The sequence below is a fragment of the Schistocerca serialis genome, chromosome 3 (genome assembly GCF_023864345.2).
Source record: "Schistocerca serialis cubense isolate TAMUIC-IGC-003099 chromosome 3, iqSchSeri2.2, whole genome shotgun sequence".
Classification (NCBI taxonomy): Eukaryota; Metazoa; Arthropoda; class Insecta; order Orthoptera; family Acrididae; genus Schistocerca; species Schistocerca serialis.
The window spans coordinates 243,760,381-243,785,351 of NC_064640.1; the positions used below are offsets into that span (position 1 = coordinate 243,760,381).

A 24,971-nucleotide genomic window follows, 5' to 3' on the forward strand; every position below is an offset into this window, starting at 1 on the left:
TTATAGGAAATAAGAATTGAGAGTTGTGGTTACTTCACAGTGAGGTACTGCATTTGAGACAAGGTTAATTATTGAGTGCAATAAGGTTTTGTGACAGTGAACTGAGTGTGGCTTCAAACACCTCTGTGCAGTTTACTGATGAAACGCAATTAACGTGCTGTTCCAAATAGTCTACCAAATTAAATGCAGAGGCCTAGTTTCCTGAGATACTAACTATTGTTGTAATCTTCTGTAAAAAAGAGAGTTGACTGTTGAATATCAAATAGTTATGATCTGAGCAAACAGGTTATTAATTTAAATGTTAGGAATATTATGAAATTTGTAAATCTACCGACATAAGGTGAAATGAGTACAATGAGAAAATCGAAGAAATTCGTTCTTATGGAAGCACACTGACAGTCATTCTTCTTGCATGCCTTTCGTGAATGGGACAGGGAAGGGGGGGGGGGGGGGGGGAGTGATAATGGTACCAGTAATACCCTCCACCACTCACTGTAAGGTGGCTTGAGAAGTATAAATGCAGATGGAGCCTCAGGAACTTGCACTCTGATTTCTTCTTGCTCCATGTAATAGTGTGTTAACATTTTGTCTTCACTACCAAAATGATTTAGAGTTCCCTGCAACTGTTACAAATATTTGCATCTTCAAATCAGTAATGCTAATGTTACAAGAAAACTGTGGAATAGATAAATCGCTGGAATAGCAGATGAGGTTTCTAATGTGCTCTACCGGCCCCTAGTTGCAGATACCGATTTTAAAATACAACCTTAACCAGATGACTATATAACAAGTTTCACCACGCTAAGCTCTCACTTGGATGTCTTTCTTTCAGACAACATTGTCTGACATTTGCAGGCAGATGATAGATGGTAACCTAATAGCAAGTTATTGTGTAATGTCTTTCAGGACAAGAGATAAATGGCACAGGATCACACCATGAGAGAATTGAAAAGATAATGCCTTTCTCAGTCTTCTCTTGGCATTAGGCTCTCTGTAGCCATGGCCAGGGGCAAATAGTGGTAGCATCCCAAAAGTATGTTGTATATATTGAAGTCTTCACATGGAAGAAGTGGATAGACTGTGTGATTAAGTGGGAGAGACACCAGGTCTGGTGTTGCGGCTGTCCTAAGTGTGGGAATGAAGGCTTACCCTGCTTTGTATATGCAGTAATCTTATTTTTAGGGGATGAGAAATTATTTTTAACAGAATCAACCGCCACTTGGGTGATGTTTGATTGCATCCATAGGTGTCTTAAGGTCTATGATATTTTATTAGTGTGTGGCCAAGTAATCTCCTCATACTGAAATTAATATGAAAGTCAGTACTAAATGTTCTACACGCAATCTGATGCGGATGCTACATGGCAGACCCTATTGACTGGAGTGTCACGTAGTACTACTCCTTGCCACTGTGTGTCATCCTCCCACCTGCCTTTTTATGTGCACATCTTTTTAGTTCAGTGAGAAACATATAGATGCAGAGTTCAAATTCATGAAACCAAGGGGACCTTCCTCAGTTATTTGTGGCCATTTCATGCTGATGTTTGCTGGACCTTCTATGAAAACATTTTAATGACATAGCCTGCTCCTGGTACAAGCACAGGTTCCTTAAAAACTTTTGGTTCGGGCACAGTATTCTCCATTGATAACTTGTTTAAAAATATGGACAATTTCTAAAATGTTATGAATGCATTTTTTTAAATTGCAGATCATCTATTGTACACTAGCTAAGAGCAGCAAAATGAAACAACTATATTTTTATATTCTTACAGATTTATGTCATCAAATATTATTGTATTGAAAAGTTTGATAATAGGCGCTATGCAAAACAAACATTGAGATGAAACTTGTGATTTTTGGTGAAAAAGTTTCTGAAATTTAGAAAAAATAGATGTGTAGAAATGACTTTCATTTGACATTTGTTTATATTTGTATGCATGACTCCAGCATTGTAGTAATTTTATATCATAGGTGATTCTTTTATCTTTCCAGTGACATAAAATTAAGTTGTAGTTGTTACAAGCGAATCATAGTTTTGTTTCCGAAGTGGCAAAAATACGGAGTCAGCCGTAGTAGAATTCACAAAAGTTGTACTTGATGCTCTTGATAAAGATGAGTGTGTCACAGGCATATTTTTGGATCTTTCTAAGGCGTTTGATACAGTTGACCACAAGATTCTATTAAATAAATTAGAAGCATTAGGAATAAGAGGGGTAGCTAACAACTGGTCTTGATCATACCTAACAGATAGGGTACAAAGAGTAGAGATAACACATACTTCAAATAGATCCAAACATTTAGTAAAACACTTATCAGAACCAAAATACATTAATATAGGTGTTCCGCAAGGTAGCATATTAGGACTAATACTGTTCCTGATATACATCAATGACTTTCCCAGTAGTGTTACTCATGGTGAAAAGATCCTCTTCGCTGAAGACAGCATTATTATAGTCACTGAGAAAACAAGAGAATTCCTTGCTGAGAAAGCAAATGAACCTCTCTAGGAAGTTTGATTGGTCAATAAGTAATAAAGTCACATTGAACATAAAGAAAACTAATGCCATGAATTTCAGGTTGGAAGAGGAAAAATGACAATGAACACAATTTTCAAACTCCAGAAAAGAGCCATAAGAATTATAACCAAAAATAATAGCCGAGCTCATTGTAAAGATCTGTTCAGAACAATGGGAATTTTAACTGCTCCATGTGAATACATTTACCAGTCAGTTGTACACATCAAAAATAACATTGGTAATTACTGCACAAACAGCTCTGTCCATGACCATGCAACAAGAGATAGACTCTACTTACATTTACCAAGAAAAAATAAAGATAAAACTCAAAACAGCATTTTCTACCAAGGAATAAAACTATACAATAAATTACCAAAAGAGATTAAAGAAATTACCAAAATATACTTATTTAAAAAGGCAGCTAAAAAGTACCTGTTATGCAGTACGTTTTATACATTGAACGATTGCTTAGCTAAAACAGAGTAGGGGTTTGATAAAAAATGTTATACAAATAAATAATAATAATAATAATGATTACAAAATATCCAACATTCCACGCAACACTTTTTTTTTTTTTTTTTTTTTCCCCCCCCTCGAAATACTTACCCCAAGCGATGCATAGCACAATACTAACACGTATTCCTCTTTCTGAGCTCAACATTTCACTCATTATGGAGTGATGCTGACTCAGTTTTCCAGGATAGCAAATGGGAAGTTGCGTTATTATTTATTAAGTTATTTCTAAAAAAAAGTATACCAGGAGTAAATCTAATGATTGTCTCTAACTAGAAGTCTGTAAATATATATGTACACGAATTAGCTTATTTTAAATTGATCTAAATTTGTAAATACTTTGATGTGTCCTATATTCTTGTAAAAAGAGATCTATGGATGAATAAAGCTACCACTACTACTACTTTCACCAATGTGAAAATGACCCACTGTCCTAAATGGCCTTCTGACTAGTCTTGATAAAATAATCTGGAAAAATTATTTTATCCCTCTATCATTTACTTCCTTACACTTTTTCACAAATGTCTGTGATATGAGGGCAACAAGATTTATTCTGTTTAATTTTAAATGAAATTAGTGTGGACCGTATTGTAAAAAATAATGCTGTTATCTGTATTTTGAAACTGCCCATTTTGTTACAACCAGAAAACAATTGAAATTTGAAAAATTAACAGAAATTTCCGTTGGTATTTGGCTGAACATGACAGCAATATTAGAGAGGAACACTATTTCGTAATGGTCTGCAAAATTATATTTAGTAGGTCATAAGCTGGCTTTCAGCTTCTCTGGCCACCATCAGGTCACAACTGAATGTTGCAAATGCAGATAAAATGACATGAAAATTACAGATATTATTTGTACAAAAGATACAAAAATGTCATGTACAGTGTTTACAAAGGAAAGTACTAAATTTCTGTGTCACACAGAAACAGTCATGTGTAACTAAAAATGAAAAATAATTTGTAGAGTTACATTCAACAAAAGAAGAAAAGTAAAGCTGCTTTTACAAGTGTAACCTAATATTCGTATAACTTAAATCAACAGACGGGAAAAACTAAATTTAAGTTTGTTCATTTAATACTAAGCTAGCATTCTGTGTTAGGTGGCTACTGGCTTTCAGTATTTCTAATAGTGATCTTTCTATTCTTAAAATGTAAAACATCACAACCTACATCATGTGCGTGGTTTTCTGTGAAAGACGTGTGGCAAAAGTTGAAATCTGTGAATGGAAGCAACAAAAGGTTGAACCATTTTAATGGATTTTGAATTAACAGACCTTTAACGGTGGAATGCAATGACGTATTTTGATATTTTTTTATGGCTGTGAGTTTGAAAGTGCTTGATTTATTTAATTTTCCATGTGTTTCAGGATTATCATGTACTCTTCCTGTACACTCCAGATGACCGTTGTTTGGTATATGATTTAGATTCGGAGTTACCATTTCCGACTTACTTCCACAAATATGTTACAGAAACATTCCGCACAGATCATATTCTCAAGCCTGACTACTTCAGGTATGTTAATCACAAATAATTAGGGAATAAAACAAAAATTACATGTTTTGAGATTGTTGTAAGTTGTTAATTTTATTTTGAGTTTATGCATTTGTATCTCAGAAAAAAAAATTCTCTCAAATATACTTCATTCCGGTATTGATACTCAGTAATATTATTGTATATGTTGTTTGAGGTATACACTTCAGACACACTCGATTTGGATAAAAAGTGTGTACTGGACTTCTGTAGCATAGCATTTTTATGCAGTTGTAGTGTGTAATGCAGTGTGTGAAAAAGGAGCTGTAACAATTCTGTGACTCTTGGTGTGGATGGTAAATTTCAGTGTGTTCAGTTTTTTAATATGCAAATGATTTTCCGCAGTTTGAACAACCGACAGGCATAAGTATAAGAGTTGCAGATGTAGTTAAAATGCCAAATAAGATATTATAGGAACATTTTATATTACATCTCCTCCAACTCCAATATTCTTTTTATCAAAGTCTTGGTTGTTATATATAGAGTTATTTAAACTATATAATCATAATGCATTAGCAGCTTGTGAGGAGTTTGCTGGGTTGTATAGCTGTGGTCCATGAGACTTTCCCTTTTTTAACATTTCATCCAGAGCTGTGCTGGACATCTCCGGAAGTGCCCCTGGTTCTGCTGGTTCTTGCTGACTAGAGACTGTGGAACCAGGAGCATCTTTGAAGATTTCCAACACAACTCAGAACGAAATGTCAGGAACAAAAACGCTTCATGCACTGCGGCCGTATAACCCGGAAGGTTCACCAGCAGCTAAGATATCTGATCATGAAAGCCTTCAATAAATACTGAGCTTTTATATTGTTTTCTTTGTTGCCAGGAAATGAATTTGACAAACTGTTTGAATGTAGTGTGATATTACTCAAAGTGATAAATGTGCACACCATGGGTAGTGCTGGAAGATGAAGACAGCACTAACATGTAAAAAAAGGCTGTGTTGTGTCCTACTTGGACTCTGTACACTCTCCAGTAGTAATCTTCACTTTCTGTTGATCTTTACCCCGCAAGCCACCGCACTGTGCATGGCGGAGTTACCATGTGCCACTACTTGTCATTTCCTTTTCTGTTCCACTCACAAATGGAGCAGTGGAAAAGCAACTGTCCATATGCCTCATATGGGCCCTAATTTCTCATATTGTATCGTCATGGTCCTTATGCACAGTGTATGTTAGCAGCCGTAGAATCGTTCAGCAGTCAGCTTCAAATGCCGGGTCTCTAAATTTTCTCAATTGTGTTTCTCGTAAATAATGTCGCCTTCCCTCCAGGGACTCCCATTTGAGTTCCTGAAACATCTCCGTAACACTTGCATGTTGTTTGAACGTGTGGTAACAAATCTAACAGCCTGCCTCTGAATTGCTTCGATGTCTTCCTTCATTCTGACTTGGTACAGATCCCAAATACTCCAGCAGTATTCAAGAATAGATCACACCAGCGGCCTATATGCGGTCTTGTTTACAGGTAAAAAACTTTTCCCTAAAATTCTCCCAATAAACCGAGATCGATCATTCACCTTCCCTACCACAGTTCTCACGTGCTCGTTCCACCTCATATCACTTTGCAACATTATGCCCAGATATTTAAACAACTTGACTGTGTCAAGCCAGACACTAGCAATACTGTATCCAAACATTACAGGTTGAGTCCTCCTACTCGTCCAAATTAACTTACATTTTTCCACATTTAGGACTAGCTGCCATTCATCACACCAACTGAAATTCTATTGTCTTCTTGTATCTTCCTACCGTCACCCAACTTCTATAATTTACCATACACCATGGCACCATCAGCAAACAACCACAGATTGCTGCCAACCCTCACCGCCAAATCAGCATACTGTGTTCTCTTATTTAAGTAGTCTTCAAGCCACTTTAATATCTCTAAACTCACTCCATATGCTTGTACCTTCAGTAACAGCCTACAGTGGGGCACGGTTTCAAATTATTTCCAGAAATGTAGATGTATGGAATCCGCCTGTTGCCCTTCATCCATAGTTCTCAGTATGTCATGTGAGGAAAGGGCAAGCAGAGTTTCGCACGAGTATTGCTTTCTAAAACCATGCTGGTTGGTGGACATATGCTTCTCGGTCTCAAGAAAGTTTATTATATTTGAACTGAGGATTCTGCAGGTAACAAAAGTTCGGGTTGTTTTTTGTTGTTGCTGTTGTTGTTGTTTTTGTGGTCTACAGTCCAGAGAAAGGTTTGTTGCAGTTCTCCATGCTACTCTTTTCTGTGCTAGTTCCTTCATCTCCGAGTAACTACTGCAACCTACATCTTTCTAAATCTGCTTAGTCTGTTTGTCCCTTGGTGTCCCTCTACGATTTGTACCCTCCATGCTTCCCTCCAATACTAAATTGGTGATCCCTTGATGCCTCAGAACATGTCCTACCAACCAATCCCTTCTTCCAGTCAAGTTGCGCCACAAGTTTCTCTTCTCACCAGTTCTATTCAGTACTTTCTCATTAGTTACATGATCTATTCTCTTCTTGTCTAAACTATTTATCGTTCATGTTTCACTTCCACACATGACTACACTTCATACAAATACTTTCAGAAAATACTTACTGACACTTAAATCTATACTCAATTTAACTAATTTCTCTTCTTCCGAAACACTTTCCTTACCATTGCCAGTCTACATTTTATATCCTCTCTACTTTGACCATCATCATCAGTTACTTAGCTCCACAAATAGTAAAACTCATCTACTACTGTAAGTGTCTCATTTCCAAATCTAGTTCCTTCAGCATTGCCTGATTTACTTCATCTTCATTCCATTATCCTCGTTTTGCTTTTGTTGATGTTCATCTTATATCCTCCTTTCTAGACACTGTCCATTCTGTTCATCTGGTCTTCCAGGCTCTTTGCTCTCTGTCAGAATTACAATGTCGTCAGCAAACCTCAAAGTTTTTATTACTTCACCATTTATTTAAATTCCTACTCCAATTTTTTTTCTTTTGTTTCCTTTACTGCTTGCTAAATATGCAGATTGAACAACATCAGGGATAGGCTACAACCATGTCTCACTCCTTTGCCAACCACTGATTCCCTTTCATGCCCCTCGACTCTCATAACTACCATCTGGTTTCTGTGCAAATTGTTAATAGCCTTTCGCTTGTTGTATTTGACCCCCTGCCACCTTCAGAATTTGAAACAGAGTATTCAAGTCAACATTGTCAAAAGTCTTCTCAAAGTCTACGAATGCTAGAAACATAGGTTTGCCTTTCCTTAATCTTTCTTCTAAGATAAGTCGTAGTGTCAGTATTGCCTCGCGTGTTCCAACATTCCTACGGAATCCAAACTGATCTTCCTCGATTTCGGCTATCAGTTTTTCCATTCGTCTGTAAAGAATTTGTGTTAGTATTTTGCAGCTGTGACTTATTAAACTGATAGTTTGGTAATTTTCACATCTGTCAATACCTGCTTTCTTTGGGATTGGAATTACTTTATTCTTCTTGAAGTCTGAGGGTATTTCTCCTGTCTCGTACATCTTGCTCGCCATATGGTAGAGATTTGTCATGGCAGGCTTTCCCAAGGCTGTCAGTAGTTCCAATGAAATGTTGTCTACTTCAGGGCCTTTTTAGACTTAGGTCTTTCAGTGCTGTGTCACATTCTTCATGCAGTATCATTTCTCCCATTTCATCCTCATCTATGTCCTCTTCCACTTCCATAACATTGCCCTCAAGTACATTGCCCTTATATAGACCCTCTATATACTCCTTCAACCTTTCTGCTTTCACTTCTTCGCTTAGAACTGGTTTTCGATCTGAGCTCTTGATATTCATACAAGTGGTTCTCTTTTCTCCAAAGGTCTCTTTAATTTTCTTGTAGGCAGTATCTATCGGACCGCTAGTGATATATGCCTCTACATCCTTACATTTGCCATCTAGCCATCCCTGCTTACCCATTTCGCACTTACTGTTGATCTCATTTTTGAGACATGTTTATTTCTTTTGCCTTCTTTATTTACTGTGTTTTTATATTTTCTCCTCTCATCAATTAAATTCATATCTCTTGTGGTACCCAAGGTTTTCTACTAGCCCTTGTCTTTTTACCTACTTGATCGTCTGCTGCTTTCACTATTTCATCTCTCAAAGCTACCCATTCATCTTCTACTGTATTTCTTTCCTCCATTTTTGTCAATTATTCCCTAATTCTCTCTCTGAAACTCCCTACAACCTCTGGTTCTTTCAGTTTATCCAGGTCCCGTCTCCTTAAATTCCCACCTTTTTGCAGTTGCTTCAGATTTAATCTATAGTTCATAACCAAAAAATTGTATTCAGAGTCGACATCTGCCCCTGGAAATGTCTTAACATTTAGAACCTGGTTCCTAAATCTGTGTATGAAACTTTCCAGTGTCTCCAGGCCTCTTTCACGTATACAACCTTGTTTCATGATTCTTAAACCAAATGTTAGCTATGATTAAATTACGCTCTGTGCAAAAGTCTACCAGGCGGATTCCTCTTTCATTACTTACCACATTCCATATTCACCTACTACTTTTCCTTCTCTTCCTTTCCCTACGATCACATTCCAGTCCACCATGACTACTAAATTTTTGTCTCCCTTAACTAGGTGAATAATTTCTTTTATTCCAAATTTCTTTATTGAACCATGGTGGGCCTTTTCCATCCTTTCTCTGCTTACTAGGCACATAACCCTCCAGACCATGATTTAAAATCTGCTTAAACTTTGCCCATAATTCCTCTACACCCATCTTACCAGAACTAAGTGATACCAGTTCACTGTCCAAGTGAGATGCTGATAACTGCTTATGTGCTCTATCTAGCAGAAACACTCTCCTAGCCTTATTGACTGATTTATTAACTTTCGTAATTGTAGTTGCTATAATGACATGATTGCTAATCCCTATTTCTATACTGACATTGTCAATAAGGTCCAGTCTGTTTGTAGCTATAACGTCTAAGGTATTTCCATTGCATGTGGGCTGCCAAGCTAGCTGCTGAAGTCAATTTTCAGAAAACATTTTCAGAAGTATTTCACATGACTGTCTGTCTGTACTGCCCCCTCCCCCCTACACACAATGGACCCATAGACATCCCAGTCTATACGTGGCAGGTTAAAGTCGCCTACAACTAGTATTGCAGGATCTGGGTATTTACACAATGCTGACCGTAGATCTTCTTTGAATGACTCTACAGTTGTCACAGCAGAATCAGGTTGCCAGTAAAAACATCCAACAATTAACTTCATTTCACACACACCTGTTATACGCAACCATATGACTTTACTGGCACACTAAACTTCGATCTCAGAACCTTAGCAAAATGTACATATGAAGTGCTAGTTTGAGAAGTTCACTAGCAGTAACATCTATGCCCATATTCTTCAAGCTACCATGTGATGTGTGGTGGAGGGCACCCTGTACCACTACTAGCCATTTCCTTTCCTGTTCCACTCACAAATGCAGCAAGGGAAAAACAACTGTGTGTCTGTCTCCATATGATCGCCAATCTTTCTAATCTTATCCTCAAGGCCATTATGGGAAAAGTTCATTGCAGCACTAGAATCGTTCTGCAGTCAGCCTCAAATGCCATTCCTCTAAATTTTGTCACTCATGCTCCTTGAAAAGAATGTCACCCTCCCTTCTGGGATTCCCCATTTGAGTTCCCGAAGCACCTTCATAATGTGTGTGTGTTGTTTGAACGTACTGGTAACAAATATAGCAGCCTGCCTCTGAATTGCTTCGATGTCTTCCCTTAATCTGACCTGGTGCAGATCCCATATACTTGAACAGTACTTAACAGTTTGTCACACAGGTGTCGTATATGCAATCTCCTTTATAGATGAACCAACCATTCATAAATTTCTTCCAATACACTGAAGTCAACCATTCACCTTCCCTACTACAATCCTTACATGCTCATTCCATTTCATACTGCTTGCAACGTTGTATGTAGATACTTAATCAAAGTGACTGTAGCAAGCAGCAAACTACTAATGCTGTATTCAAACATTATGGGTTTGTTTTTCGTACTCATACACATTAACTTTCACTTTCCTATATTTGGAACTAGCTAGCACCAACTAAAATTTTGTCTTAAGTCATCTTGTACTCTCCTACGGTCACCCAACTGTGGCACATTCCCATACACTACATCATCTTCAACAAACAGCTGCAGAGTGCTGCTTACCCTGTCCACCAGATCATTTATGTATACAGAAATTAACAGTTATCCTATCACACTTCCCTCGGGCCCCCCTGCGGGTCCGGGGTATTCCTGCCTGTCGTAGGAGGCGACTAAAAGGAGTCCCTCCCCCTCAAGGTGGTAGTTTGCGCCTATGTCCGGAAACGGACGGTTCAACGACTTACATTTGTGGTCATTTTGGTTTTTCGCTTATTCTGGTTTCTTCCTTCCTTTGTTTGTTTCCTTTCTTTGTCCTTCTCCCACTCTCACTGTCTTCCTTACTTTTTACCTTGCCTTCTTATCCACCTTATGGTCTCCGCCTCGGCGTTTGAGACAGTCTGTCCTTTCTCTCCCTCTCTCCTTTTTTTTCCTATTCTTCTATCCTCCCTGCGCATGCCTGAAGACCGATCCACATGTTCGCACGCGTAGCCGGTGACGGGGTAAAGCATAATTCCCCGCCCTGAGTAGACAAGTAGGGCCCGTGCGTACCCCCTGGTAAAGGTCAGGCCTGGGGAGGAGTGATTACCCGAGCTGACACCTTCCGACCATGCCGATTGGTCCCTCCGTCCGTTTCTCTGGTGGTGTGACCTGAGGTGTAAACATACACCTAAGGTGGGAGCGCCATCCGAGAGGGACCCCACAAGGAAGGAACGCGCCATCGGTGACGCTGGCAGTCATGGGGGGTTCATCTGCAATGGATTTCTCTTCATCTTCTCTCTCGACTTCTGCCCAAAAACGGAAACTTGACCAGCCACCAGTGACAAAAGTACTACCACCTGCCCCAAAGTTCCTCGTAATTTCTAGATCTGAGGACGGAAAGGATTTTTCATCTGTCAACCCTTTCGTTATTCAGAAGGGCGTAGGTGCCATAGCCGGACCTGTCAAGTCTTGTACCAGGATGCATAACAGTACCTTGTTGTTGGAAACTGAGAGCACCTTTCAGGCACATAAACTCCTTTGGGCCACACTCCTGTACACGTTCCCTGCCCGATTGGAGGCTCACCGCACTTTGAATTCATCGCACGGTGTGGTATCTGCTAGATCACACGACGGATTGACTGATGAGGAGATTCAGTCTTTCCTCGCTGAGCAGGGCGTGACGGCTGTCCATAGAGTCATGAACAAGGTCGACAATGACCTTGTCTGACCCAGGCACTTTTCTTGACCTTTAATAGTGTTCAGCTGCCGTTGCGCATCAAAACGGGCTATGAGGTTATTTCTGTTTGCCCCTATGTCCCGACACCTACGCGCTGTTACCAGTGTCAGCGTTTTAATCACATCCGCCAGTCTCGCTCTAATGCGGTTAAATGCGTCACTTGTGGCAGGGACGCCCTTGAGGGTGACTATCTCCATCTCCTCATTGCGCGAACTGTCAGGGTGACCATGCGGCATCCTCTCGCAACTGTCCTATCTACAAGGATGAACGCTGTATACAGGAAATTCGGGTCAAAGAGAAAGTGTCCACCTCGGCTGCTCGCAAGCTTTTTCCTAGTAGGAAGCCCACACTGCTCCCAGTGGGGAAATGCAGTACCATCCTCGGCTCTCCTCAGCCTACCAGGTAAGTATCGACGCAGACATGCGATCTGACCTTCAGCACTACGGTCGTCCGTTCGGCCAGTGCGAAGATCGCCCGGTCAATGTCTCCTCTTCCTTCCATCACCCCTAAGACACAAGCACCTTCATCAACTTCTGCCAAGACTAAGACCCAGAAGTCAGATGCATGGGCCTTCAAGAGGGAACTGTCCCATGAAGACTCCTTACATACCCCGAACTCCCAGCCTTCGACCAGTACTTTGGCTAAACAACCTTCCAAGAAGGCTCATAGGAAGAAAAGTTCTCCTTCTCCACCACAGCGTGTTTCTTCTCCTGCACCTCAGGCCGTCATCCGTTTTGCCTGACTGCACCGCTGGTAGCCGAACATCTTGCCGTTCACCGGCGGAGGAAGCTCCCACTTCCGACCATCTTAACATGGTGGCCGACGAACCTCTTGAAAAAATGTACAAAGACTCTCCGCCTATTGATAGCGGCAGCAGTGCTCGCTCGAAGTCAGGCCCTCAGCGGCCTTCGAGGTGACCCCTTTATGCTTCTCCTTTTTCTTTTTCTTCTCACGATGGCACTTCTTCATTGGAATATTCGTGGCATTCGCTCCAACCGAGAGGACTTAAAGTTGCTGCTACGCTTGCACTGTCCACTCGTAGTAGCTCTCCAGGAAACGAAGCTACGTCCATGTGATCGTGTTGACTTGGCACACTATACCTCTGTGCGTTTTGACCTACCCCATGTGGCAGTTATTCCGGCTCATGGAGGGGTTATGTTGCTGGTCTGGGATGATATCTACTATGATCCCATCACATTGCACACCAATATGCAGGCAGTTGCCGTCCGAATTACTCTCCCCACTTTCACATTTTCCATTTGTACTGTTTACACTCCATCGTCGTCTGCCGTTACTAGGGCAGACATGATGCAAATTATTGCTTAGCTACCTGCACCACTTTTGTTGACTGGAGACTTCAGTGCCCACCATCCCCTTTGGGGCTCTCCAGCATCCTGCCCGAGAGGCTCCCTGTTAGCAGACCTTTTCAACCGCCTCAATCTTGTCTGTCTCAATACTGGCGCCCCTACTTTTCTTTCGGACACAACTCACACCTGTTCCCATTTAGACCTCTCTATATGTACTACCCAACTTACACGTCGGTTTGAGTGGTACGTCCTTTCTGATACGTATTCGAGCGACAATTTCCCTTGTGTTATCCATCTCCTCCATCATACCCCATCTCCTTGCTCAACTAATTGGAACATCTCCAGATCAGATTAGGGGCTCGTCTCTTCCAGGGCGACATTTCAGGATCAAAACTTCGCAAGCTGCGATAGTCAGGTTGCACACCTCACGGAAGTCATTCTCACTGCTGCTGAATATTCCATCACTCATACTACTTCTTCTCCACGTCGCGTACCGGTCCCCTGGTGGACCGCAGCATGTAGAGACGCTATACATGCTCGTCGACGTGCTTTATGCACCTTTAAACACCACCCTATGATGGCGAATTGTATTAGTCATAAACGATTACATGCGCAGTGTTGTCATGTTATTAAAGAAAGTCAGCTGGGCTGCTTTCACAAGCTCCTTCAACAGTTTTAATCCTTCTTCTGTTGTCTAGGGTAGCGTGCGCCGGCTATCGTGCACTAAGGTCCACTCACCAGTTTCTGGCTTGACGGTCGCGAATGATGTGCTTGTGGCCCCTGAGGATGTCTCCAATGCCTTCGGCCGATTTTTCGCAGAGGTTTCGAGCTCCACTCATTAGCACCCTGCCTTACTCCCCCTAAAACAGGCAGAGGAGGCAGGGCCACCTAACTTCTGCTCCTCGAATCATGAAAGTTATAATGCCTCATTCACCATGTGGGAACTCGAAAGTGCATTTGCCCGGTTTTCTTCTTCGTATTTATGATTGCATCTGGATTGAGGGTCATGTTCCCACATGTTGGCACGAATCTATTGTTGTCCCGATTCCTAAACCGGGGAAGGACAAGCACTTGCTTTCCAGTTATCGACCCATTTCCCTTACCAGCTGTGTCTGTAAGGTGATGGAATGAATGGTTAACTCTCATTTGGTTTGGCTGCTCGAATCTCTACGCCTACTTACCAATGTACAACATGGATTTCGTAGGCGCCGCTCTGCTGTTGACCATCTGGTTACCTTGTCGACCTCCATTTTGAATAACTTCTTGCGGAATCGCCAGACAGTGGCTGTGTTCTTTGATTCGGAGAAGGCTTAAGACACCTGTTGAAGGGCGGGCATTCTCCGCACCATGCATGCATGAGGCCTTCACGGTCACCTCCCTCCTTTTATTCATGCATTTTTAATGGATCGAAAGTTCAGGGTATGTGTGGGTTCTGTCCTGTCCGATGCCTTGAGAATGGAGTGCCACAGGGCTCAGTTTTGAGCGTCGCTCTCTTCGCCGTAGCGATCAATCCAATAATGGATTGCCTCCCAGCTGATGTATCAGGCTCCCTTTTTGTGGACGATTTTACCTTCTACTGCAACGCGCAGCGTACTTGTTTCCTGGAGCACTGTCTTCATTGTTGTCTTGACCGTCTTTACTACTGGAGTGTCGCCAGTGGCTTCTGTTTTTCTGCCGAGAAGACGGTCTGTATTAACTTCTGGCCCTACAAAGAGTTTCTCCCACTGTCCTTACATCTCGGTCGCTTTGCTCTCCCATTCGTGGAGACAACAAAATTTTTAGGTCTTACATTTGACAAGAAACTTAGCTGGTCTCCACATGTGTCATATTTGGCTGTCTGTTGTACCCGTTCCCTAAATGTCCTCCGTGTTCTCAGCGGTACGTCGTGGGGAGCGGATTGAACCATCCTACTTCGCCTATATCGGTCGATCGTCCGCTCAAAGCTGGATTATGGGAGCTTTGTATTCTCCTGTGTACGACCGTCCATCTTACGCCGCCTCAACTCTATACAACATCGGGGGTTACGTATTGCGATCGGAGCATTCTATACTAGTACTGTCAAGAGTCTTCATGCTGAAGCTGGTGAATTGCCACTAACCTACCGGCGTGATATACTGCTTTGTCGGTATGCCTGTCAGCTATTATCAAATCCCGACCACCCGTCTTATCGTTCCTTTTTTGACGACTCTCTCAACCATCAATACGGGTTGTATGTATCTGCCCTGCTACCCCCTGGAGTTCGCTTTCATCGCCTCCTTCGGTAACTTGATTTTCCATTCCCTGCAACCTTTAGAGTGGGCGAGAGCCAAACGCCACCTTGACTCCAGGCTCAGGTTCACCTTGACCTCAGCTCGCTCCCAAAGGAGGTTACCCCAGCTTCGGTATACCGCTCGCGGTTTGTCGAACTTCGTTCAAAGTTCCTTACTACGATCTTAATTTATACAGATGGCTCTAGTACCAATGACGGTGTCGGGTGTTCTTTTATTGTCAGAGCACACAATTTCAAATACCGGCTCCATGGCCATTGTTCGGTCTTCACAGCTGAGCTATTTGCCCTCTATCAGGCTGTTCTTTACATCCACTGCCACCGACATTCTGCTTATGTCGTCTGCTCTGATTCCCTGAGCGCCATCCAGAGCCTCAGTGATCCGTATCTGGTTCACCCTTTCATGCACTTCATCCAACGCTCTCTTCAGCAGCTGGCGGACGACGGTTCTCCAGTTACCTTTATGTGGGTTCCTGGCCATGTCGGTATCCCTGGGAACGAAGCTGCAGATGCCGCGGCCAAGGCTGCGGTCCTCCAGACTCAGACAGATTCTTACTGTGTGCCTTCATCTGATTTTAGCAGGGTCATTTGTCAGCGCATTTTATCGCTGTGGCAAGCCGATTGGTCTACACTTACTGAAAACAAGCTTCGGGCCTTGAAACCTCTCCCCACGGCTTGGACGACCTCTTCATGCCCTTCTCGGCGGGAGGAGGTCGTTTTGGCCTGGTTACGGATTGGACACTGCCGGTTTAACCACTACCATTTGCTGATGGCTGTGCCGGCGCCCTTCTGCCTATGTGGGCAATTGCTGACAGTACACCACATTTTAACATCCTGTCCGAATTTTAATACACTGCACATTGATCTTGGCCTGCCATGTACTCTGGATGAAATTTTACCGGATGACCCAGGAGCAGCTGCTCGTGTTATTCGTTTTATCCACTTGACAAACCTGTCTAAGGACATTTGATTATGCTGTTTTCTTTTAATCCCTTGCCTGTTAATGTGCCTTTAATAGTGTTGTCCTTTTTAGTTGCTGTTTTACCATTGTACCTCGCAGTGCATTCATAATTTAGTCTGGGCGCTAATGACCACTGTAGTTGTGCACCCTAAAAACAAAAAAAAACAAAAAAAACCAGGATGTCACACTCAGCAGAATTTGCACTAAATTATTCTTCTTCACCTTTGTAAAGGGCTTTTTCATGATCATCCTCTTTGTGTAGTTCTAAGTTTTCAGTGACATCAACCTTATTATCATCATCACTGGAAGATTCACATTCACCAGGTGGGTTTTCAGAATCAGAAAGCTGCTCAAACGATTCCCTTATCTCCTCATGTGGTAGTCCTCTTCTCCATAACATTTTCAGTTTATAGAACAGACAACTGTTATGAAATAATGCACCACAATAAACATGTGGTTATCACAAGGAGGACTGTTGAATAGTGAAAGAGCAGTAGCAGGAGTCAACAGTGGCAAATGGTGTAACAGACCCTGCATACACAGACATCTGGATGTTGAAAAATTGCTTCTGATTGCACTGTCTGTGATGCCCGTGCGGAAGGAAACACACACCAACACTTTAACACAAAGACATGTGTAAATTTTTATAATTTTTTTCCAAAATTATTACTAATGTGACAAATTAGGGAATTTCATAAAATTTCATTGAAATAAAATATATGGTTGCTAATAGAGACAGTATTAAACATCACAGACAGCCCTCTGAGGCCTCGTAGTAGGTAAAGGGTTAAAGATATTGGTCTGTAATTTTGCGGGTCTAGTCTTCTACCCTTCTTTTATACAGGAGTCACCTGTGCTTTTTTTTTTTTTTTTTTTTTTTTTTGCCAATGGCTTGGGACTTAAGCATAAAATTGTAAAAATGTATACAAAATAGATAAAAACTGATGTTTATTGTTGCAAATTACATATTGAGGTAGTTGGCCTTAATGCAGAATCACTGTCATATGAGGTTGGTAGTTTGGACTTGGATCCAAGGGTAATCTAACATTTCAGGTCAAATAGACAATTCTTCATGCATGAGGTGGAGAGATCCTTAACCGAGCTTAATATATATTCATGTTGTTCTGTAACTATGTTCTTTCAATTTGTTGTAAGAGTGTTATAAGTGACACAAGTGTCTCAGGATGTTATAACTGACATCCATGTCATTGTAATAATGTTGGTAGATTTAGGTTTCTTCTGTCATGTATACAATTTTCCTGTTCTAGATGTAGATACACATGCAATTTTTTCGTGTCCTCATTACCAGATGCCACTGACTGCTGGGTTGTACACATGAGTACTAATAAATGTTTAAAGTGTGCACATGGTGTTTAGAAATTGTCCTTTAACAAATGCCAAGAATGTTTAAACTTTTTTCTAATAGCGAAGGATGGTGGCATGTACTCAAATTGTTAGTCAGAGTTTGCATATTGTCATTGTTATTTGTTATTATTTTCATCATATCAGCTAAAGGTAAATATGACAGCTTCAAGGACTGTGACTTCAAATTAACAGCTACATAATAATTATGCTTACCAGTTCTGCGCAGGAATGAAGAGAGCATGTCTGATACAGTCAGTATGGAGACAGTTTTACCATTTTAGCCACAGCACTAAGAGGAAAGTGCCACTAACCCACACTCGTAAACATCATTACTTTTGTTTCTGGGGCTCCCTGTTCTCAAAAAGTGGAAAACGAATCTCCACTTTGTTTATTTGAATACATTTAATAGCCCACAGTTTCCTTTTTTTTTTTTTAAGTGACAAATTACATTTCATCCTGTAATTTATATTATTAAATACACTACCCAACAAAAAAGATGAAGCACCCAGAAGATAAGGTCCAGTGCCAATGTAACTAAGTGTACTAAGTACTATCCGTTAGTTGATATTTAAATGATTAGAAGTGCAATTCTCTGTAATAGGTAGAATGGCTACCAGAGTGCATTAGTGTTGTATGTGTTTAGTAGGGAATGTAAGAGGTGTGAACAGCATTGTGTGAGACAACATTAACAGCACCTGATAGAGACTGAAAAGGGTCCTCCATTGTGGGACTCCATTTGACCAGCTGGTTGAATCATGCAGTATCCAGATTTGTGGTGAATTTGGATGTGACAGTGGCACCGTGTTGGACTATCTCGTGTGTAAGCTGCTGTTAATATCACACCACAAATTACTTGTATTCGGAGTGGTGCATGACTGGGAAGCATGGAATTTTGATTAAGGTGTCAAATTGTGTTCAGCAATGATTTGCAGTTGTGCACTACCTTAGATAACCATTGTCAGTGAGAATGGTGGCAACCTGATGAGAGGTAACATTCTTCCAATGTTTTGGATAAGCACAATGTTTCATGGTGTGGAACACCATTGGGTACGACTTCAGGCTGTGGCTGGTTGTGACTATGGGATCACTGTTGGCACAATAGTATGTTACAGACCTACATCCTCACATGTTACCTTTGATGCAATGGTATCATAGTGCCATGTTTCAATAGGACAGTGTTCATTCACACATACCATGTCTCTCTATGAACTGAACTGTCTGCATGATGATGAAGTACTCCAGTGGCCAGCAAGATACCCGATCTTCCCCAGTATAAAATCTGTGGCACCAGCTCAGCCTCAGATTGGTCCCAGTGCAAGTGTCTGGGATATTGAGGGCCAGTTACAACAGGTGTAGGCCAGCTTGCCTCACTAGAGGAAACATTGGCTTTACTATACCCTTCCTAACTAAATTGGAGCATGAATCCAGGCCACAGGGGGTGCAATACCATATTGGTAAGTGAGCTCGTGCTGCTAAGTCTATCTAAATTTGACTGGATATTGTAATCATTGAAATAACGCCACATACCCTCTCAACCCATGTAGTTTCATTTCCTCCTCTCCTTCTGGATACTTGACTTGTGTTGTTGGGCAGTGTGAATGCGGAAAGGGTGTGTAAGTGCCTGATTACAAATCCAAAGGTTCATGGTTAAATAGTTAACTGGTCTTCTGATTGTTTTATGTCATTCATCTCTTATTTCATCTCTGGTGAATGCGGTTAACCTGCATTTCTCGTGTATCTAAACTGCCTGATAGTCGACAGTGATCATAGACATGTCAATTGCTGAATCTGTATGGTGCTTTTTATGTCATACATATGTGGTACACGCATCACCAGAATTAGAGGTCATGTCTTTTGAAAAATAATGCCTATAGGCTGCAACTGTTGTAAGCCTTTAGGTAGAGTTACAAGGTGTCAGATGAGTGATTATGATTGTGTAAAGACATTTAGTTGATTTGTGATGAATTAGTCTTGCCAACATTTCAAGTGCAGTGAGAGTAGCAAAAAAGCCTGGTCTTTTGACAGAAGGAACCTATTTTAGTAGTAGTAGTAGTAGTAGTAGTAGTAGTAGTAGTAGTTAGTTTCCAAATGTGTGCATTTGTGTGTGTATGTTTTGGAAGGTGTACAAGAAGCTGAGGTGATCCACAAATATTCCAAGTACTCCAATTGAACAAGCTTGAGCCCAAAATTGCTACTTTTCACTCACCCATGTTTTTTTGTAGAATTATTTGACAATGACTGCGAAATGTTGGACAGTGTTCTGAGATGCCCACTTGATCCCATCTGCCCATACTGTCAGATTCCAGAAATATACTGAAAATTGTTATTGGAAGAAATGGCACTGATCCAGGGCTACATTCCCAGATGAATCTTTATGTATGACTAAACATATTCCTTTGTGGTAATAATGACAAACATTTTACCATTTACAAAAGTAAAATGGAATGAAAATTGTGGTGAATTTGGGGTCATTATGTGAGCAAATATTGTGCACAGTGCACAAATTCTGTTCCATATCTTCAGTTACAGGCAAATGGTTTCATGTTTATTAGAATTCTTATTGTGTAGTGAGCCCTGAATTATTTATCTTGGGCAATAATATACATCCTAATGAATTTCCCGCATTGCTGAGATACTGGAGAGTGAGGCTATCCTGTGAATGAGCTAGCTTGCAAATTTGTTGAATTAGGGCCCAGTAGATGTTCTTTAATAAGTCATGCTTGCAAAATACTAACATGAATTCTGTATAGAAGCATAGAAAAATTGGTAGAAGTCAACCTTGGGGAAAGTCAGTTTTGGTTCCAGAGAAATGGAGGAACACACGAGGCAATACTGACCCTATGACTTACCTTAGAAGAAAGAAGGTTTAGACAATGTTGACTGGAGTACTTTTCTTGAAATTCCAAAGGTAGCAGGAGTAAAATACAGGGATTGAAAGGCTATTTACAACTTATATAGAAACCAGACTGCAGTTATAAGGGTCGGGAGGGCATGAAAGGGAAGCACTGGTTTAAAAGGAAGTAAGACAGGGTTGTAGCCTATTGCTGATGTTATTTAATCTGTACATTGAGCAGGCAGTAAAGTAAACAAGGGAAAAATTTGGAATAGGAATTAAAGTTCAGGGAGAAGAAATAAAAACTTTGAGGTTTGCCTATCACATTGTAATGCTATCAGAGGCAGCAAAGAGCTTATAAGAGCAGTTGAACGGAATGGACTTTTTCTGGAAAGGAGGATGTAAGATGAACATTAACAAAAGGATACTGGACTGTAGTTGAATTAAAGAAATGCTTATGGAATTAGATTAGGAAATGAGACATTGAAAGTAGTAGATGAGTGTTGCTATTTGGGCAGCCAAAGAACCGATGTTAGCCAAAGTACAGAGGATATAAAATGAAGACTGGCAATAGAAGTAAAAGGATTTCTGAAATAAAGACATTGGCTAACACTGAATATAAATTTAAATGTTACAAATACTTTTCTGATGGTACTTGTCTGAAATGAAGTGAAACATGGGCAGTAAACAGTTTTTGCAAGAAGAGAACAGAATCTTTTGAAATGTGATTCTACAGATGAATGCTGAAGATTAGATGGGTAGGTCATGTAACCAATGAGGAGGTACTGAACAAAACTGAGAAGAAAAGAAATTTGTGGCACAATCTGACTATAAGAAAGGATTGACTTATAGTGCAAATTCTGAGACATCAAGGGATCACCAGTTTAGTACTGGGGGAAGTGTGGTGGGTACAAATTGTAGAGGGAGACCAAGAGATGAATACAGTAAGCAGATTCAGAAGGATGTAAGTTGTGAAAGTTATTTGAAGATGAAGACGCTTGCACAGGATTGCGTTGCATGGAGAGATGCAGCAAACCAGTCTAAGGACTGAAGAAAACAACAACATCAACAGATCTAACACCCACTCATCCTTCCAGAGACAAAAATCGTGCTCAGATGGTGTCATGGCAAGATGGTTTGTAGTACTTATCACTTGAATTTTCAGGATTTGTCACTTAAGAACAGAAGCACTGCAATTCAACTAGTCTTGTTATTCCTATTAATACTTTGTCATACAACTCCACATCATATGCCACTAAACAACTGCTTAAAAGCAGAGCAGCTTTCCTATGAATATTTACAAGGAGCATGCTACAGAAACTGATTCTTACATTAAAGCGAGAGCGTTTTGGGCCAAGACAACACTCCGTGAAAGCTGACCTAAGAGAGCTTGAATGGAAGTGGCACTGGCATGCAGTAGCATTTCCCATTCGTATGCTCCTGCATTGTTGACACAGCTAGTTACTTCCTGCATTGTTGCACAAATGAATCTGGTCTCCTGTGCTATAATAAGATTGTGGAGATTAAGGTACATATCTTATTTTGAGTATGCATGGCATGTCCTGGACATATATGTTACAAAGAGAAATTACAATTCGTGTTGAGAGAGCAGTTGGGCTGTGTACATACAAAACTTGTGAACAGCCTCAAACGATATTCCAAATGTCTGGATATTCTGCATGGCTGTTTGTGATCTACATGCTCCTTGACATGTCAGTATGCATGGAATAATTACAGTACTTGCAACTAAATACTGCTCAGAGTATAGCTTTGTAATTTTCATTGTTCTGTGGCCATCCAAGTTAGGGTACTCATGCCGTATTATGTGAGTATATGGCAAGTTCTTATTCTGTATAGATGTCCTGTATTGATGTTAACAAAAACTAACATTCAATATATGGTTGTTCTTTGTCATCTTAAAGTTAGTGCAGCTGATTGTGTTTAATGCCATTGTAAGAGTGGTTGCATGAGTAAATGAAGGCACAGAGGCTGGTCAAAATGTGTAAACTGCTTGTTGAAAGTAAAATTTCGATTGGGTTGTGGTCATGACAGTGATGTCTGTCTGAATAGTAGTTTTATATTAAGTTACAATTTTCACATTGCAAAAAAGAGTTTGAGCTGAACATACAACGATCCTCTCTTCTGTTATTTTTTGAACAAATTGGCCCTTCCTTTGGCACTGGTGTTCAATTTATTTTGATATTTTTGTCATTGTAAACACTTTCAGTTCTGTCATTTGTATTAATAAATTTTAATCAAATCTATTATTTGTATTAGGTATTTTCGTGTTGTGCCAGCACCAGTATTTTTGCAACACTTTGCATCAGACAGAAGACACATGAAACGTTTGGATGGTGCTTGGTTGAAGGCTCCACCTGACTATCCCCCTATCACAACTCCTTGTAAGTTATTTTCTAACAACAGCAAAAATTTTGTAAAGTAAAAGTATTGGTTGTTATAATGAAGATAAAAATGTGAACAGTTATTTTGTATTGTCATATTACATTCTATCTTCCAGCTTGTTCTCACAATCTTGAAGAATTTATTAATATGGATCCAACAAAGGGTCATGGAGAAGTCATGAATCTTACACAACTTGTTCGCAAGTTCTATCAACAGACATAGGTATGGTTTCCGTACATCATTGTAATTAAGTTTTATACTAATTTTTCTACAAGAAAACCACTGGAATTTACTGTTTACTCTCTGATATTCTATTAAATGATGCTGAAGTGTGAAACCTGTAATAGTTGCATCTTAAATTGTTACAGTTTTGAGTGTGTCGATTAACTTAAGGGAAGTTTGCTTGTTGGCACTGAAAACTATTTGCTGATGATAAAGTGTGCTTGAGCATAATATGTGATATTCTGTTTGTGAATGCTTCCTATATATCAAATGCTCATTGCACAGTGGTATGGCATGGATAATTTGTCACAAGTTGCTGGAAAATGCAGATAATATTTTGTGAGTTTGTTGCCTGTTAAATACGCTGTTGAAACTAAAGTTTCCTACACTTTCTGTTATTGTATGTCCATTACCGTGTTTTTACCCCATACCCACATCCTGCCTCATTTCTCATTTACCAAGGCAGTTGTGAACCTATTAATTTCTTTACAAAATTTAAGCGCTATTTATATCAGCTTCAGTAGAAGTTTTTGAAAATTTTCATAAAAGACATTTATAATCATAACAAGAAGTTCTGATAAATATTTGTAAGGGTTATAATGTAATAATTTGTTAAATTTGAATATGGTAGTATTGAAGTGAGAAGTTATACAGATGAATAACAGTTGCTGCATTTGTTTGCAGCTGTCCTAGATCATAATTCATCTGCAAAAAATTTTTATAGAGAAATCCTAGATATTTCCTTTACCTGTATAATTTCTTGGTTACTTCTACATGACTAGTAGTCAAATCAAATAGGAAGGAAGATCTTTGTTGAGTCTCTCTCTCTGTGTGTGTGTGTGTGTGTTTGTGTGTGTGTGTGTGTGTGTGTGTGTGTGTGTGTGTGTGTGTGTTCATTTTTGTCCCTCTCTCACCCTCCTCCCTGTGCTTGGGTGATCTGTAGTTTCACACTAAATTTTATAAGTTGAAAGTTTGTTCAGAAAATTTGTGTATCTTCAGTGGGTAAATATTTCATATTGACTCTGCATATATATTTCTGTTACTGATCTTGTGTATCCTTAAGGTTTACTATCCTTAGTACTTCTCAAAAATGTAACAATTGATTTGTTTTTAAGTGTGATGTGCTAAGATGCACTGTGTGTGGTGTGAAATGGAAGTAGGAGCTGATTCTTGTCTTCTTTCTTCCCTTGCAGACTTATGCTACAACCTCCAGATTTGTAATAAATTCTGAAAGATGATTTCTTGCATGTAATTCCAAATCACATATGTATCAGAAATCACTGCGAAATACTGTAAATTTTAAGCTTGTACCAGGTGCATATAGTTGATTATTACAACTCCAACCTGTCCATTTACAAAGGTAATGAGGACATACCGATAAGTGCCCAGAATCAAACTCAAAACAGTTTTTATGAGAATTTTGTTGTTGCAGTAAAAAATCTTTAGTCCATAAATAACTTTGTCCATCATAACCACAACCACATCATATAACTGAAAAATACGAGAGGCAGCAGTTGGTGTTTTGTAGTTGTACATAGTCTATAGATTTTGTTATGAACAAGTGTTAATGTATCTGTAATGTTAATTTATAGTGAGCTTCTCTTTCTATCTTTATTTATAATTTTGAGTGTTACTAGCATTTAATATATTTACTAACAAATTTTGTGAATGTGTACTGAAAGGAGAAGGTAAGGTATAGCTTTCAAAGAATAAGTGAAAGTTGCTACAAAACTGTGTATTATGTTT

General features: G+C 40.0%; 1 protein-coding gene across 1 annotated transcript in view; it reads left to right on the plus strand.

Annotated features, from left to right (window-relative positions):
* Positions 1 to 24,971, plus strand: part of LOC126469992 (protein N-terminal glutamine amidohydrolase) — a 98,106-nt gene that overhangs the window by 61,039 nt on the left and 12,096 nt on the right. The window contains exons 3-5 of the mRNA XM_050097443.1: positions 4,398 to 4,543; positions 22,878 to 23,002; positions 23,119 to 23,623. Coding sequence (XP_049953400.1) covers positions 4,398 to 4,543; positions 22,878 to 23,002; positions 23,119 to 23,225 — 378 coding nt within the window. The 3' untranslated portion in view covers positions 23,226 to 23,623. Of the gene's footprint in view, positions 1 to 4,397; positions 4,544 to 22,877; positions 23,003 to 23,118 lie in introns of the transcript that reaches the window.